Here is a 16,784-nt window from a genome sequence, read left to right on the forward strand (position 1 = left end):
AGAACGCGTCGAGGGTCAAACAGTGTGCGCTACGATATACCAACGCAACGCATTAATCTTTTTTTTTTTTTTTTTTGCGTCTGTCCGTTCATCTTGTCAATGTTTATAAATATATATATATATATATATATATATATATATATATATATATATATATATATTAATTATTATTACATTCTAACCACCAACGCATTAATCCCCGCGCTGTTCACACACACTTACTGACATCATAAAGATTTTTAACCTTGTGGAATAAAGACATGCGTTCAGTTGTTTTGAATGTTCCTTTCTAGCCAACTTTAAATACAAAATACATTAAAAAATTACTGATTAGACTAGGCTATATGCTAATAATGAAAAAGGGCCACTTAAAGGGCAAAAAATGTTGTTATAGCTTTTGATATATACATATATATATATATTACAGTGCGAACATGTACTTAAGGTCAACTAATTTAAACTATAATACATTTTAAATTAATTTTAAATAACATGCAATTAAGTTCACAAAAACATTACATTCAGTGGGCATTTAGATCGGCTATATTATTTTAAAGTCTATTATTTCCATAATAAGAATTATTTTACAAGTTTAACATGTAGGCCTACAGTATACTTCTTTTTCAAAACTTGTTATAAACGTTTGATTACATTTTGATATTTGAAGACTGTGATACATTTATGGTGAATGTGAGTTGGGTTGTGTAACAGGCAACACGCACGAGAAGGATTGATCAAAATTGACTTCAATTATGAGAACAGAGAGAGGACTTAACAGAACATGCATCTGAGGGAGATACTGAACTAAATAAGACACGGCTAATAATCATAAGTAACCACAGAAACTAACAGGGACATGGTCAATGGAACACAAGGAAAAAACAGGAACTTAAAGGGATAGTTCACTTTGAAATGAATTTTTGGTATGTTTTAGCTTACCTCAAGGGCATCCAAGATGTAAGTGTCTTTGTTTCCACAACAATTTAAATTTTTATATTTTTGGGTCATCAGTTTATTTTAGGTTATCAAAAATTAATTTCAAAGTCCAAGAACGTGACTGGTTGGTTTGGGACAATGGTTTTGGATAATTGTACGACTTTATGAATTGTCATATGTTAATACAGCAATATCACACGAGCAAGTGTTGTTATATCAGCGCTGCCGTGAGTGCTGCAGGTAATTACATATAGCCGTGACCGGCATAATACATGTAATGTCCTCTGATTTTTATGTCTGAAGAGTGTTGCTTTCATGAGTCACTGACTGAAAATAAACCAAGAGTGTCAAATGTGTCAAAACAAGAGAAAAATGATCAGAATAACAGACACAGACACGGAAGTGTTATCTGAATTACTGCCTACACTGCCATGCCCCTTAAATGTTGATATGTTGATAATGTTGATATGCCCCTTAGACATGTTAAAACATTGCCTCACATTTGATCCACAGAGGAACAGCTGCCCCTGGACGTGAGGATAACCTAAGTTCACTAGACAGGAGAGTTCACAAGGTAATATTCTCTTCTCGGAACATGCCCAAGTTGTTTTAACCTAATGAACTTTATGTGTGGCGCGCTGTTTATTCTTTAGGCTAATCCATTGTAACTGAGCTCACTGCGATCTCTTCTCTCTTGAAAGTGTGACGATCACTTTCATAACATATCATACTTTCATGATAGAAAGATTAATCACGAGTAATCGGTTTGACGGCACTAAGAAAAACACAAGTAGCTGCTGCAAGCAAGTGAAGCTGTACACGAAAGCTGCTCTTAACTGTAAATATTTGCATTCAATGTGCGCTTGTATACTACAAATCTTTAAAAAAAAAAACATACTTAAATGAAATAAATGGACACAAGAGTCGTTTTTAACACACTTGATATGTCATAATGGAAAACTGTGTTACCTCAAAGTATATTTTCAATTATATTTTGGCTGTCTGGGTAATTATTTATGTGGTGAAATGATGTGTATTAAGTGGTATGACTGCAAAGCTGAACCTAAAGTAAAACCTCCAAACAAATAAAATGTTCCACTAAGAAAGCAGGGATGAGATATGAAACATCAGTTGCACTGGACAAACTATAACTTTCCATTGGCCTAATTAAAAAGTACAAGTAAATTATCCAGATTAAATGAGTCACACTGGAACTCAAGCTCTCATCTCCTCTGTCTGTGTACGTAATGGATCTGATGGCCCTGTATCTCAGTCATATTAACCGCACTGAACAGCGGCTGTAGCCTTTAACCTCTTTGTGGACACCGACGTCATCGTGACAGATATATCAACCACCAAATTATCCGTGACCGCAGCCAATCCTATTATTTCCTGTTTTATTAATACAGGAATCACCCTGTTTGATACGCTTAGATCAGAATAGAAATGATGTCACAGTGGGACAGAAACATATTTCGTTACAACGTCAGGATGATTACGATGTTGATTTTAAGAGGAAATGATATAAAGTGCTTCAGTGTTGCCACATATTCCACCCAAAACCAAATATATATATATATATATATATATATATGTATATTATGTTTTTCCTAAAGAAAACGAGGCATATATTTACTATTGCTAATATTGTGAGTTGACGTTTGTTTACACTTTATTTTAAGGTGATTTAGTTACATTGTATTTAGTAGTGAGTATTAATTAACTACATGTACTTGCAGTACTATAGATTTATGGTTAGGTTTAGGGTTTGGGGTTACACTTTATTGTAAGGTGTCATTTTTACAGTGTAATTATGTATTTAAGTACTGAGTAATAATTAATACATGTACTTACTATAGGGTTTGGGTAGGATTAGAATTTAGTTAAAGGGTTAATTACTTGTAATTATGCATAATGTACTGTTATTACTTCAAGAGAATGTCACATAACTACGTCACAGATATTATTTATATATATATATATATATATATATATATATATATATACATATATATCGTGACCACAAAAACATGGTAGTATTTTTTTTAAACAAACTATGTTCATGATCATTACAGATGCCCATCTTGTGAATGGGAAAGGGACTGTGTGAAAATGTATTGCTGAAACTTTCATTAGGCCTTACCTGTCCATCTCTGTTGCTGATGATGCATCAGTCATTATCTGAAACGCCACGTATTTTTCTGCTTGATTGATTCATGTGTATTGCGGCTGACCCTTCCACATTTATGTATTTCATCTATTTCAGTCTCTATAATGTCTTTTTACAGAATGTGTGCGACTGCTCACACTGGTGGACATTCACCATCGAAGAGAAGAGGGAAAATGAACAGGATATTTTGATGTGATTGCCAGTTCAAACATGTGGACAAAATGATAGTCACTGATGATGACAGAGATGTTTTATTTTAGAGTTGTCGATAATATTTAAACAACATTTTCACTCAACTTTTTTGTGCCAATGGTGCATTTATTTCATTTTGTGTGTGTGTATAACAAGAAATTTAAAAATTAAATATCTCTGGCATGTACACCCCCCCAAAAAAAATTCTCAATTAGCTGAAATTAGCATTGCTATCGTGAAAATTATATTAGTAAATTTGTTTTCAGGAATTAAATCAAAAGTTGTATTTTTAAAATACATTCATATTGCATGGGACCTTTCCACATATACCACAGCATTAGAGCAGAAACCAATAGACCAATTATATGCATTGCATGGATTAAAAAGAGAAAATTACCTCCTTTTCAAATTTTTAAAGACACAATGAAACTTTTGCAATAGTGCTAATCTATAATACACACTTTTCAAAAAATGTCACCACTGACCAAGAAAATATGGACATAAACAAGATGTTACTGTTTTTCTGTTACCTTTTTTTAATGCTTTTTTGTACTGTACCTCCTCAATTTTAGTCAGGGTCAGAGGTCTATTATGACCTATAATGGTGCACAAATTGAGTGTCTCTCATGGTTATAATAGCCTACAGTAAACAATGTATACAACCACTTGATGTTGGTGTGCATTAACTTATCTGTGTGCTCATCAAAACAGAGATACTGTATAGCGAAGCTCCACATCCAATCAGATGGTGTCTGACAGAGTTCGAATGGCTGATGTTATATTTAACCACATTTGCCATAACACAGTACTTGATCAGTTTCTGTTGAGGGTTATATATAATGTAAATCTTTAACAAAAATGAATGACTGATCTTTTAAATCTGCCATTTTAAACCAAAGTCATGGCCTGCAAGAATAAACAAAGAAATCTTGTAGATTACGGGTTTATTGACCTTATTGTAATGACATATGAGCAGAGAAGTGTATCATCATTTTTTTTCTTCTTTTATTAGAAAATAAATCAAAACAATATGTCAATTTGTCGCTATTGATGTGCTCTTTATAATACATTTTATTCATTGGCCATCATGGCACCATGTTTGAAAACCTTATTGTCATGCAAGGTTTACCAGAAACTGAAAATGCTGCAAACAATTTACACCAAAAGGCACTGGCTTTTGTGTATACAGAGAAAAAAAGGGAAAAAACAAAACCTATCATGTACAAACAGAATAATTTCCATCATTATCATACATATTATATTTATTTTTATTATAGGGGAATGATTCTCGCTTTGGGGTTCCCGGACGAGCCCCCGATTCCGTTGCCATTTGAACTATAGGGGCAAGTAAATAGGTGACTGCAGCAGGTCTCTCTTTCCGTAAGTGTTGGATCCGACGTTGGTTGGCGCATAGACGGTGCCGATGGTGTTGCTGGATCGGATGAGAAAATCTGCTAATCTCTGAGTAACGCAGGTAGCTGTATTGCACCTCCTCTTTTCCATGTGATGACTGCATAGGTAAGAAAGGGTATTCAGGTGTTAGTCATATGCCTAAATAAATCACAATTAATTACCAATTTTTGGATGGCATTTACTGGTGTGAGTGTGGGGCAACCAGTCACTCACATGACATAACTACAAACTACAAAGATTCAATCAATTCCCGATTGACAAAACCAAATCCCGCCCAACATTTTTTCTTGTTCGAGAAGCAGTTGGATATACTTCACAATAGGGAATAAAAGACTAACACTGATGTACTTTGCAGGCAAATAAAGTTCATTGTCATTTATCAATAGTGTAGTGAAGTACGAAATAAGAATCACAACTCATCCAGAAGTCACTCTCAATCCAAGCAGATTTCTGTTAGTGTTGGTTGCAAGACCTTTGCAAGACCTTTTGCAAGATTCCAATTGAAATTTCGACAACAAAAATTTGTTGAGTAACAGCCTGAATGTGACTGAGGTATAATTGGTAATAATGACTAAATATCATTAATCAAAGAACTCCCCCCCACCCCCTTTTTAAGGAAAAAAAAAGTTAAAGCAAGTTTAATTATGAAATGGTATAAAAGTTCTTTGATGGTACCTTCAAAAATGGCAACATCTTAAACAATGAATCATAATTGACACAATTAATTTGCACAAGTACCTGTTCACTTCACCGAGACCCCTTTGGGGCCGTGGCCTTGTAAAACTCACAAAGGGATTGTCAGATAGATCTGTAACCAGCCATCCATTGGCCTCTTGCAAGTCATCCGGCTGCTCATTGGACGAAAGAGAGAATCTGTCGACAAGAAGAGGCCACAAAGCACCATCTCATCAAGAACTGCTTATGGAGTGCCACTCTCCCTGACTATTACAATCTTCTGAAGTGGAGATGTGTTGCAAGTGGATCATTTGGGCCCGCTGGTCATATCACTCTCACACACTTCTACACACTTGCAACAGTGTGTTGAACCTTTTTTGTCAGGTAACCTAAAATTAGATGCCATTACACTCCAAAAACATTACAAATTTTGTTTTTTAAATGATGCCATATAAGAATCTTTCAGTTCTTAAAAGAACCATTTTCTTAGTGTGAAGAATATGAAAAAAAAATCTAAAGAATATTTTTCCACTTTTGTGTAACATCCAGGTTCCAGGGATGTTAAAGGTTCTTCGTGGAATCATCAATACTAATAAAGAATCTTCATTTTTATGAGTGTAACATCAGCCTACATTATTATAGTTTGGGAATTATTTAGATTCCATGTAAAAAATTAAATATTAATCTTCAAAGTTGCCACCAATTCTGCACACTTTGCTTTTCTTTCAGTATCCGGTCAAATCAATGTATTTAAAATGTATTTAAATCAATTTAAGGGTGCTTCATTGAAATTCTGGCAAATATAAGAGATCAATTCATTTTAATAAATGATAATTAATTGCTGATATTATACTACTTTACAAACTATGACGATCCAGGAACATGTCTTACTTAGCAAAATCACAGTAAACTGTAAACTGGTCAAGTTGATCCAGGAATCTGTTGCCCTTTATGCACAGCATATACACTGTAAAAAAATATAGTTGGTTTAACTAAAAAAAATAAAGTAACCTGGTTGCCTTGAAATTTTAAGTTCATTGAACTGGAAAAATTCAGTTAATACAATGAAGGAGATTGATTTAAGCATCAGAAACTCAAAATATTATGTTATCTGACCTACATAAATTATTTAAGTTAATTTGACAAAAGAAAAAATGTTACGATTACAAATCATTAATTTTTTTTTGTTTTACATAGCACAAGATCAGAAGTTTCTTAAAATCATGAAAGCCTCAATTTAGTATAGTTTGTCCAAACGTGTTATCATTATGGAACAAATAATGTTGTGGATGATTATTAATATCTTCACATACGCAGAAATTGTAAACAGACATAACCTGCCATTTTTCTCCTAAAGAGCAACTTCTACCTGATTTAACCCCTAAATATTAGTTTGACTTAAAACCAGATTAGTAAGATGTAACCATTTTTAGTTTACCGTAGTTTATCATTGTACTCATTAGACCAAAATCTATCACGTAAATAGGAGATACATAATATTTGAAATATTCAGAAATTTCTTTATTCTAAAAAGTAAAGCTACATTTTAAATCGTTTGTCAGATAAAACATGCAAGCCTCTGTAACTTATTTTAAGTGAAATATATCATCTATTGTATTATAATATTATATGTTATGGATTTTGGATTATGGATATGGATTTTTAAGGGTTAGACAGGGGCAATCCTAAAATATCGATCAAAAATCAGATCAAAAATACATCCCGACACCTAACATTTTGACTTTGTACAATGAGTTAGAAGACATACCTGTTGTGAGGGACTGTGGAGACACAATGCAGCATCACGAGGAAGATCAGGACCTGGGAGGACAGTTTCAGATGATGCATGGCAGACTGAAAATACTTGCAATGTTCTTGTGCAAAAGAAATGAGGGGGAAAAAACATAAGCATGAGTAAAATTGCATTTCAGATGAGATGCAGATCAGATGAGTAGAAGAGTTATTGAGCCTACAAAAAGTTTCCTGATATTTTATTAAAAGAGTAACAGTACTCACTTCCAGCAGTTTCGAACCAGTGGACAGCAGCTCCAGAAGGTGCTGGCGATGTCTCTGTTTTTCACTCAAACACTCACACACTCACTCACTCCATTCGCTCTGTTATAGGCTCCTACCCTCAACCACTTGTGACATCATCACACTCCTCCAAATATAGCTCTCAATTTACAGCAGAGATCAGGGGTATATGGAGAGGGGGGTTAGCTTGAAGAATTCAAACTCGCAGAAAGGGTCAAAAGCGGCGTTGACGCTTGTCATGACGTCCGTAGTGGACATCATCATCAACTGCCTTTACGTCATAATGTATCAAATGACTTTGAGTAGAAAAACCTTCCTGCAATGGAAAAACAAATACTTTTATGAGGACATTTTGCTCGTTAATTATTGTTTCTGGAGAAAAATCAATGCCGTACCAAGAAAAAAAATGTCTTCAAAATATTATAGATTTTTGGTCAGGCCTTATTTCTTTTGTGTTCTTGATCATCTGACCTGCTTTAAAAGTGCCAGACTTTGTTCAAAACTTATAGCTCAATATTTTCCCTTTCCCAGGGATTCAAGTAGAAATGACTCACTCTTTATTTTAAGTCAGAGAACAAAAAGAAGTTTCAGCCAAAACCCATCAACATCCACAGCAGATATGGCATGAAATCTAACAGACTGGATAAAGTCGAATAGAAAAGTTATTTAGGGATAGCAAAACTCGCTGCTTCCATGTTGGTGTATGGTTACCAGGGCGTTGCTATGCTGTTTGTGTTCTAAATGTTTAACACATTGCTAGGTGGTTGCTATAGACCTTATGCACCAGAGAAACGTGGGCACCGTCATCTTTAGAATATTGTCTTTGAACTTCCGGTTTTGTATATTTCTATGGCATCGCTGTAGAGGAGTAATTAGCTGGTGAAGTGGATTTACTTATTGTAGAGTTAACAAAAGTTATCATGAGCTGTAATGTTTATCATAAGCATTCTAAAGCAGATGGGTGTAGGGAATTTTATTATGATTACTTACAATTGTTACAATCAGTAAGTGATCTTTCACAGAACATTACTGTACATGAATTCTGTGTGGCTCTAATATGCAAACTGAATTATGGATGATAAGGCAGACATTTTCATAGTTGAGCTCCACATCACATCTGACCTGGGTCCTGCTGCATTTGCGTGCATTATAGTCTCAAGTTATGCACAGTTGCGCACAAGAAAGTCAGCAAACATTGGACGTTTCAATCAAACAACAATTTAAAGAAATATTAACATACAGTAATAATCATGACGTATTTTGAATGGGACTCGAGTGGACTCGGGAATAAGTCCGAGTCCCGACTCCCAATATGTTCGAGTACAAGTCAAAATGCACACGAGTCCATGACAAGACCGAGTCCATTAAAATATGGACCCGAGACCGAGTCCGAGTCCGAGTCTCGAGTGCACAACACCGAAGTCTGGGTTTTACATCACTTACTTTATTGTACCCAAGTAAGGCGGTCAAGAAGCTAATGCAGAAATGAATTTTCGAGTTCGGACAGGACCTTGACTGCAATGGTATATCAATTGTCTCGAGTTGCTGGCAGTAATACTCACCCTGCGCCGGTTCAGACCATTGCTACAGGACAAGCATGTGCTGGTCCGGAGCGTATGTCAACCATCAGGGTGGTCATATTTCACAACCTGCCCGCAATCTCCTCCTCTGGAGTCAGAAGAATCCGAGGTCACTTCACGGCATTTACATTCCGGGCAAGCTCAATGTTGCAGCCGGTGAGTTCCCACGACCACCTCCAGGTGGTCCAGCTGATTCGAACGCTGATGCTTCTGAGCCACACAGGTGGACCTGTTTGCCTATCTGGACACGTCCCACTGCCAGTTGTTTTTCTTTTAATTTATCAGTCGTTCTGACATAACGCCTCTGCTCCCTCTTTCAGGGAACAGGGGTTACAGTAGTAACCTAGACATTACCCATCAGCAGGATCCCTGCTCGAATGATCTTGGGTCTGTGAAAATTAGCTCTGAAGGAGGTACAACAATAATGACCAATATTTCCTGTCTTTATTTAACCTATTATGTTTGGTTAAGGCTAATGGCATAAAATAAATCATCAGTCTCTGCACCATGAACAGTATGCATAAGAATGAACAGTAATTTAGTCACATTGCTGCACAGTGGTGACTCACTGCTATAAGTACTCATCTAACGGGTGAACCTCTGCCCTCATTTCTCAGTACAGCTCGACACATCTCAACTCACCCATTTCAAAACTGCCATCGATGATACCAACAGTGGAGCTTGGGATCTCAAACCGACTCTCAATCTGAGTGATGGTGCTTCTGGTGTAAGCCCCCATCAGGGATTTAGAGAAATAACAGATGGCAATGACACCCATTGTGCTCCACCGGTAAAACTAGCCTAGGCAATGCCACTGAAAACCAAAGTGAAGTGAAGTAATCTAACTCCATGTCACAGTCATGTTTAGTTTTGATATTAGTTTTCATTGTCTTTGTCACTGCCTGAATTCTAGTAATTCATTTGTTGTCATAGTTTCTAACTACTCATCACCTCTTCTTGTACTGTTGATTACCTATGTATAATAGCCGTATGTCTTCCTCAGTTATTTGTCTCTCGTTGAAATTGTTAGGTTTTGTATGCATTCATTCTTCGTGTTCAGAAAAATTGATACCTGTTATTCGTTCATCCTGCCTCATGCATCTTTCTTGAATTATATAAAGCCAACCCCTGACACCATAAGTGTGCATACACTTTTGTAATTGGGTATGCGGTGGTGATCACAATTCACTGATCATCATTCTCATACTCATAATTTTCTCTGGGGAACATGACCTTGAATCCCCTAAACTAGGTCACATTTGGGACCTCTGTGATTCTAAAACCCTACCTACAACCCTGACTGCAACTAGCAAAAGGATGCAACGTTTCTCGGACTAACAGTAATTGCAAACGCAAAAGCATTGAAATCTATCCTTCCATTTGAAATTTGCCCCCATCACTATAACCAGCTATGTTGAATAGTTCACCAGAGAGGTTTGCCAGAACACTATCCTACGCACAGCCACTCGGTTGATAAAATCAAAGTGATTATCAACTTTGACCCCAGCCTGCACTCACTGAAATGTTACCCACAAAGATAATAAGGCCGTGGCCTCTTTGCTAATGAAATGGGTACTTGCGATGGTCAACAAATCCTCTTCATTACCTCAACAACTCTCGTTAATGGGTCAGTCAAGGTCAGAACTCGAATTTTCAATCAGGAGTAGAGATATGGACTTATTACAACATTTCCAGGCTACCCAAAATTCCTCTTGTAAAGACCAAGAGCTTTATTGTTTTGCTGGTTGTGTATATGCATAACAAAAATCTACATGAAAATTCACCCCAAAAGAAAAATCCTGTCAACCCTCATATCATTTCCAAAACTGCAGAACACAAAAGATGATATTTCAAGAAGAGTTACAAGTCACACTTTTAGGATTTGGGCTGTTAATTAAAGAGAGCATTACATCAATTAACAAAAGCAAGTAATTAGCCCTAAAACAGAAGAGTTGATCCTCTTAAAAATGTTATGTCCTTCCCTAACTTCCCACCATCTCATGGACTTGGATGATCGTTATTCCGCAGATGCCCACTTCTGGTGGAACCCGTTTTTTATTTATTTATTTCAGACAAACATGGAAAAGAGCATGAAGGTTGGGTTGAACTAGATGTTTATTGCACTGCATGAATTTTCTGTAGCAGTGCAGCAAGCTTTTAGAAACCCTCCACCTTCCCCAGATCCACCTGTATAGACAACCCGATCTCACGGAATTTCGTACGAATTTTACGAGGTGGCTAATTCGTAACAATTCGTACGACCTCACTCGTACGATTTTGCTAAATCATACATATTTTACGAATTAGCCAATTCGTATAAATTCGTACGAATGACCTACCCCTGACCCCGCCCCTAAACATAACCGTCACGTGGGTTTAGACAAATCGTACAAATTCGTACGAGTGAGGTCGTATGAATTAGTACGAATTAACCACTTTTGAATCACTCGTACGAATTTGTACGAATTGGTCGTGAGATAGCGTAGGTATAGATCTACCACGGGTGGTTAATGTACAACACCAGTATGTCTTACTTGCTCAAAGCAGTGTTTTGTGTATACATATTGGCGTAGCAATAAGTAGACTTACTCATTTTACTACATGAGGTACTGTATAGAACAGGTAATTTTACAATGTCTTGTTATGTGGTGCAATGCAGGATGCAGTGATGGTTTATTATAAACAGAAAACAAAACCCACGATGGGGCAAAACAAGACTATAGACTATACTAAACTAATATTAGACAGTAAGGCCATGTCCACAAAAGCGTTTTTAGCCAGCTGAAAACACTAGACGCTGCTGAAGACGCCGTGCTTTGAGCGCTTGAGATCGTTTTGTCAGCGCAGCGTTTTTTTTTCCCCGTTGAGACCATTCGTTGTTATGATACAGAATATGCGCAGCACAGTTTACTCGAAACTGATTTCACAGATAATTTGTTTCATACTAAAAATTTATTTTTCATCCATTTTGTTCTGTTTGCTCTGCTGATTGATGTCGTTGTACAGAAGAATGTTGTGACAGTTGGTCAGTGTGGTTTAGTCCCGCCCCTCCTCCACTCTGATTGGACGGGTAGGTAAAAAGTGACAGTGATGAGTGCTACGTTTTATCCAAAGTTGAACATTTTTCAACTCTCGACCACCAGTAAAAAAACGCTGGGCGCTCGGCGCTTCAGCGTGAAAAAAACACACGCTCAAACTAACAACTAAGACATGATCAAACACTTCTTTCAAGACAAGACTTTCAACAGGTTACTCACGTTTTGTTTCACACAAAAAAGGTACGCAGCACATCGCCTGAAACATCGATTATAGTGTCTGGACCGTTTCCTACTTACCGACTAGGACATGAAAAGTTTAGTAGATTATTCACGCTAAATGGTTACTGTCATGCTGCACTGAGCAGAAACTGCTCTTTGTAAATAATTGGAATCTGTTTTGGGAACGACCGAGGCTCTTCCGCGCTGATGGCTTACATCCAAGTAGAATCGGGGCAGATCTTCTGTCGAATAACATCATCAAAATGTTAAATACCGTTTGACTAGAAACCAAAAATCCAAATCACAGTCTCTGCACCAATTTAATTGATATTAATACTAGTGTAGAACATTGCATAGGAACTGTGTCTGTTCCTCGTTTACTGAGATCAAATAATAAATCTATTGTGGAATCAAGAAAAAAATCGAATTGATATTCAAACAAAAATCTCGTTATTAGTGAACAAAAACAATTTCTAAAGCTTGGTCTTCTAAACATTAGATTGCTCACCGGTTATTGTAAATGAAATGGTCACAGATAATAATTTCGATGTTCTGTGGCCATGTCCACACTAATAAGTTTTCATTTGAAAACGTATATTTTTCTCTCCATTTTGGCCTTCCGTCCACACTGAGACGCCGTTTTAAGTCAACAAAAACGTATCGTTTGGAAAACGTAAAGTGAAGTGAATTTAGTAAATCTCATCCACACTGAAACGTCGGAAAACGCCTGAAAATGCTAGTGTGGACGGAGAGCGTTTTTAAACGAAAACCCCGTTTTCAAATGTATCCGGATTAATGTGGACGTAGCCTGTGCCTTCCTGAAACCTGGCTTAAACCAAATGATTATTTCGGTCTAAATGAGTCTACCCCACCAGGATACTGTTATAAGCATGAGCCCTGTCTGATCGTTCGTGGCGGCGGTGTTGCAACAATATACAGAGATATACTTAATGTTACTCAGAAAACTCGTCGTAGGTTTAATTCGTTTGAAGTACTTGTGCTAAATGAAAAAAATCCCTATTATCTCTAGCATTGGCTACCATATATAGGCCTCCAGGGCCTTACGCCGACTTCTTAAAAGAGTTTGCAGACTTTCTATCAAATCTATTGGTCAACATCGATAAAGCATTAATTGTCGGAGATTTTAACATATACGTAGATAATTCAAATGATGCGTTAGGGGTTGCGTTCACAGATTTATTAAACTCCTTCGGGGTCAAGCAAAACGTCACCGGACCAACTCATCATCTTAATCATACACTCGATTTAATTATATCATATGGAACCGATCAAACCGATATAGATATTCCACAAAATGACGACGTCACTGACCATTACATGGTTACTTGTATATTACGTACTGCTGTAATATGTCATGCTGCGCCACGTTATCGACCAGGTAGAACAATTCTTCCATCCACCATAGATCATTTCTCAAATAGCTTATCTGATCTGACTCAGCTGCTGCCTGAACCCAAACAAACAGACGAACTAGACGAACTAACTATGACCTCCATTCTCTCTAGAACATTGGATATTGTTGCACCCATTAGATTAAAAAAGGTCAGAGAAAAAAGTATAGCACCATTGTACAATAATACTACGTATGTTTTAAAGAGAGAAACTCGTAATTTAGAGAGTAAATGAAAAAAAAAACTAATTTAGAGGTCTTTAGAATCGCATGGAAAGACAGTATGTCAGATTATAAAAAGGCCTTTAAAACGGCCAGGGCTGAGCACCTCAGCAAACTAATAGAAATCAACCAAAATAATCCAAGGTTTTTATTTAACACTGTGGCTAGACTAACAAATAAACAGACGACAACTGAACAAAATATCCCGTTACAGTTTAGTAGTAATGACTTCATGAACTTCTTCACCGAGAAAATTGAAAGCAACAGAATCACAATCATAAACTCTCAGGCCCCGTTTACACGATGGGAAAACGCAGATATTTCCCTGCGGATTGGCCTCTCATTTACACGAAAACGCCGCTTTTATCACAGAAAACGATTATTTCTAAAAACTCCGGCCAAAGTGGAGATTTCTGAAAACGCCGGTTATGTGTTGTCGTATGAACTGGGAGAAACGGCGTTTTAGGTTCTCTCTTGTCGTTTCTGAGGATTCTGATTGGCTTGAATGGCTTTATCCTTAACCCCTACACTGCCGCCAATAGGTTTGGCATAGTTATGATGGCGCTCGACGGCGTATTTATGCGGGTGTGTAAACGATGTTTTTTTTTTGAAAACGGAGAGGGGGAAAATATTCGTTTTGCTAAATACCCGGCTTTGTGTAAACGTGGCCTCAATCTTTGCTCGCGCCTTATAATTCAGCCGCAATTATCACCCCGCAAGAACAATTACAATGCTTTAATACCATAGAACAAAAAGAGTTCAAATAAACTTATCACTTCATCTAAAACAACAACATGTTTATTAGATCCTATACCAACTAAACTATTGAAAGAAGTATTACCTATAGTGGAAGAGCCTCTTCTTAATATTATTAACTCATCTTTATCTTTTGGTCATGTTCCAAGAACGTTCAAGCTAGCAGTTATAAAGCCTCTTATTAAGAAACCACAATTAGATCCAAATAACCTAGCAAATTACAGACCCATCTCAAATCTTCCATTTATGTCAAAAATATTAGAAAAAGTTGTGTCCGCTCGGCTCTTTCTTGCAAGAAAACGACATCTATGAAAAGTTTCAGTCTGGATTCAGGCCACATCATAGGACTGAAACTGTGCTTGTTAGAATCACAAATGATCTACGTCTAGCTTCGGACCAAGGCTGTATCTCAATACTAGTTTTACTTGATCTTAGCGCTGCGTTCAATACTATAGATCACACAATACTATTAGATCCGTGTTCAAGGACAAGCATTAAGGTGGTTCAGGTCATACTTATCCAACCGCTACCATTTCGTCTACTTAAATGGAGAAAAATCGATCATAACTTCGGCAAACTATGGAGTGCCGCAGGGATCTGTGTTAGGCCCTTTTTTATTCTCCATATATGCTGCCAATAAGGAAACATAGAATTAGTTTCCATTGTTATGCTGATGACACTCAAATATATATTTCATCATGGCCAGATGAATATGCTAAATTATCCAAATTGACAGATTGTGTTAAAGATATAAAAGATTGGATGACGCGTAACTTTCTTTTATTAAATCCAGACAAGACAGAGGTACTACTTATCGGTCCACAAAACCTTTCGCAGCACGACTTTAACATATTAGGATGCCCTGTTACTTTATCCGACCTGGGTGTTACATTAGACTGCAACCTGTCTTTTGAAAAGCATATTTCATATGTTACAAAAACAGCCTTTTTCCACCTTAGAAACATCGCTAAGCTACATGACATGCCATCTGTCTCTGATGCAGAAAAGTTAGTTCATGCATTGATGACCTCGAGACTAGATTACTGTAATGCTTTATTAGCTGGTTGTCCTGCATCCTCAATAAACAAGCTACAGTCAGTTAGTACAAAATGCAGCCGCTAGAGTTCTTACTAGATCAAGATAATATGATCATATAACACCGATTCGCCCATTTCGTTCTTTAAGATCACTAAATTCGAGGCTTCTGGCCATTCCTACGATATCCAGATCCACCAAAAGAGGGAGAGCATTTTCACATTTAGCTCCGAAGCTCTGGAATAGCCTTCCTGATATTGTTTGTTGCTCAGACTCGCTCTCCCAGTTTAAAGCTAGACTGAAGACACATTTATTTAGCCAGGCATTCATATAAATTTCTTATCTTACAGTTACTGTAAATTTGGGCTCTAGTTCATAAACGCCAGAGGAGAACTGGCCCCCGACTGAGCCTGGAATAAAAGGTTGTTGTTGTTTTTTTTTCTCCATTGGGTCATCTGATGGAGTTTTAGGACACCATCGGGTCACTTGATGGAGTTTTTCGGTTCCTTGCCACTGTTGCCTTTGGCTTGCTCAGTTGGGGATATTCAAATTAAATGACCCATCATTGATCAGCTCTACCAAACTTGATTGTCTCTTTTTCCCATTAATAAACAAACACTGTTAAGTTGTCTTGATTGATATTGTGAAGCAGCTTTGATACAACGTGAATTGTGAGAAGCACTATATATATATATATATATATATGACTTGACTTCTTTCAAGATAAGATTTTCAACAGGTCACTCACAGTTTGTTTCACACAAAATAAGACAAGACATGACACACAACAAACAGACACAGGACTGCAAACACAAGGGGATTAAATAGGGAGAAACTAATGAGGGGAACAGGTGACACAGACTAGGTAATAATGACAAGACGAGGATAACAAGGGGGCGGGGTTAACAAGACAACACGAGCACATGGCCCAAACAACAGGCCATGCGCTTGTACACAAAACATGGGTCTGCCATGATCCTGCCACAAGATCAGGAAAAATCAATGATCAGGCAACTTGACGTTTGATCTTCATCTTTATTTGATTTATGAATAAATTAAGCAAGGGTCACACATTGATCAAGCAAATTGATTTTACCATTAAA

The 16,784-nt window shown here is 37.0% G+C and overlaps 1 protein-coding gene across 2 annotated transcripts; it reads right to left on the reverse strand.

Annotated features, from left to right (window-relative positions):
* Positions 1-4,234: 4,234 nt before the first annotated feature.
* Positions 4,235-9,708, reverse strand: iapp (islet amyloid polypeptide). Of its 2 annotated transcripts, none has more exons than XM_089127096.1 (4): positions 7,403-9,708; positions 7,155-7,207; positions 5,450-5,584; positions 4,235-4,808 (listed from the first exon to the last, which is right to left on the reverse strand). In XM_089127096.1, exons 2-4 carry the CDS (start codon positions 7,187-7,189, stop codon positions 4,634-4,636), a joined length of 345 nt encoding a protein of 114 aa, XP_088983222.1. In that variant the 5' UTR covers positions 7,190-7,207; positions 7,403-9,708; the 3' UTR covers positions 4,235-4,633. The 2 variants fall into 2 exon arrangements, with proteins under 2 accessions (XP_088983222.1, XP_039523942.2); XM_039668008.2 differs by having other exon boundaries at positions 4,237-4,808; positions 7,155-7,260; positions 7,403-9,705.
* Between the last annotated feature and the right edge of the window lie 7,076 nt (positions 9,709-16,784).

This window comes from Pimephales promelas, chromosome 24 (assembly GCF_988280905.1).
Source record: "Pimephales promelas chromosome 24, fPimPro1.hap1.1, whole genome shotgun sequence".
NCBI lineage: Eukaryota > Metazoa > Chordata > Actinopteri > Cypriniformes > Leuciscidae > Pimephales > Pimephales promelas.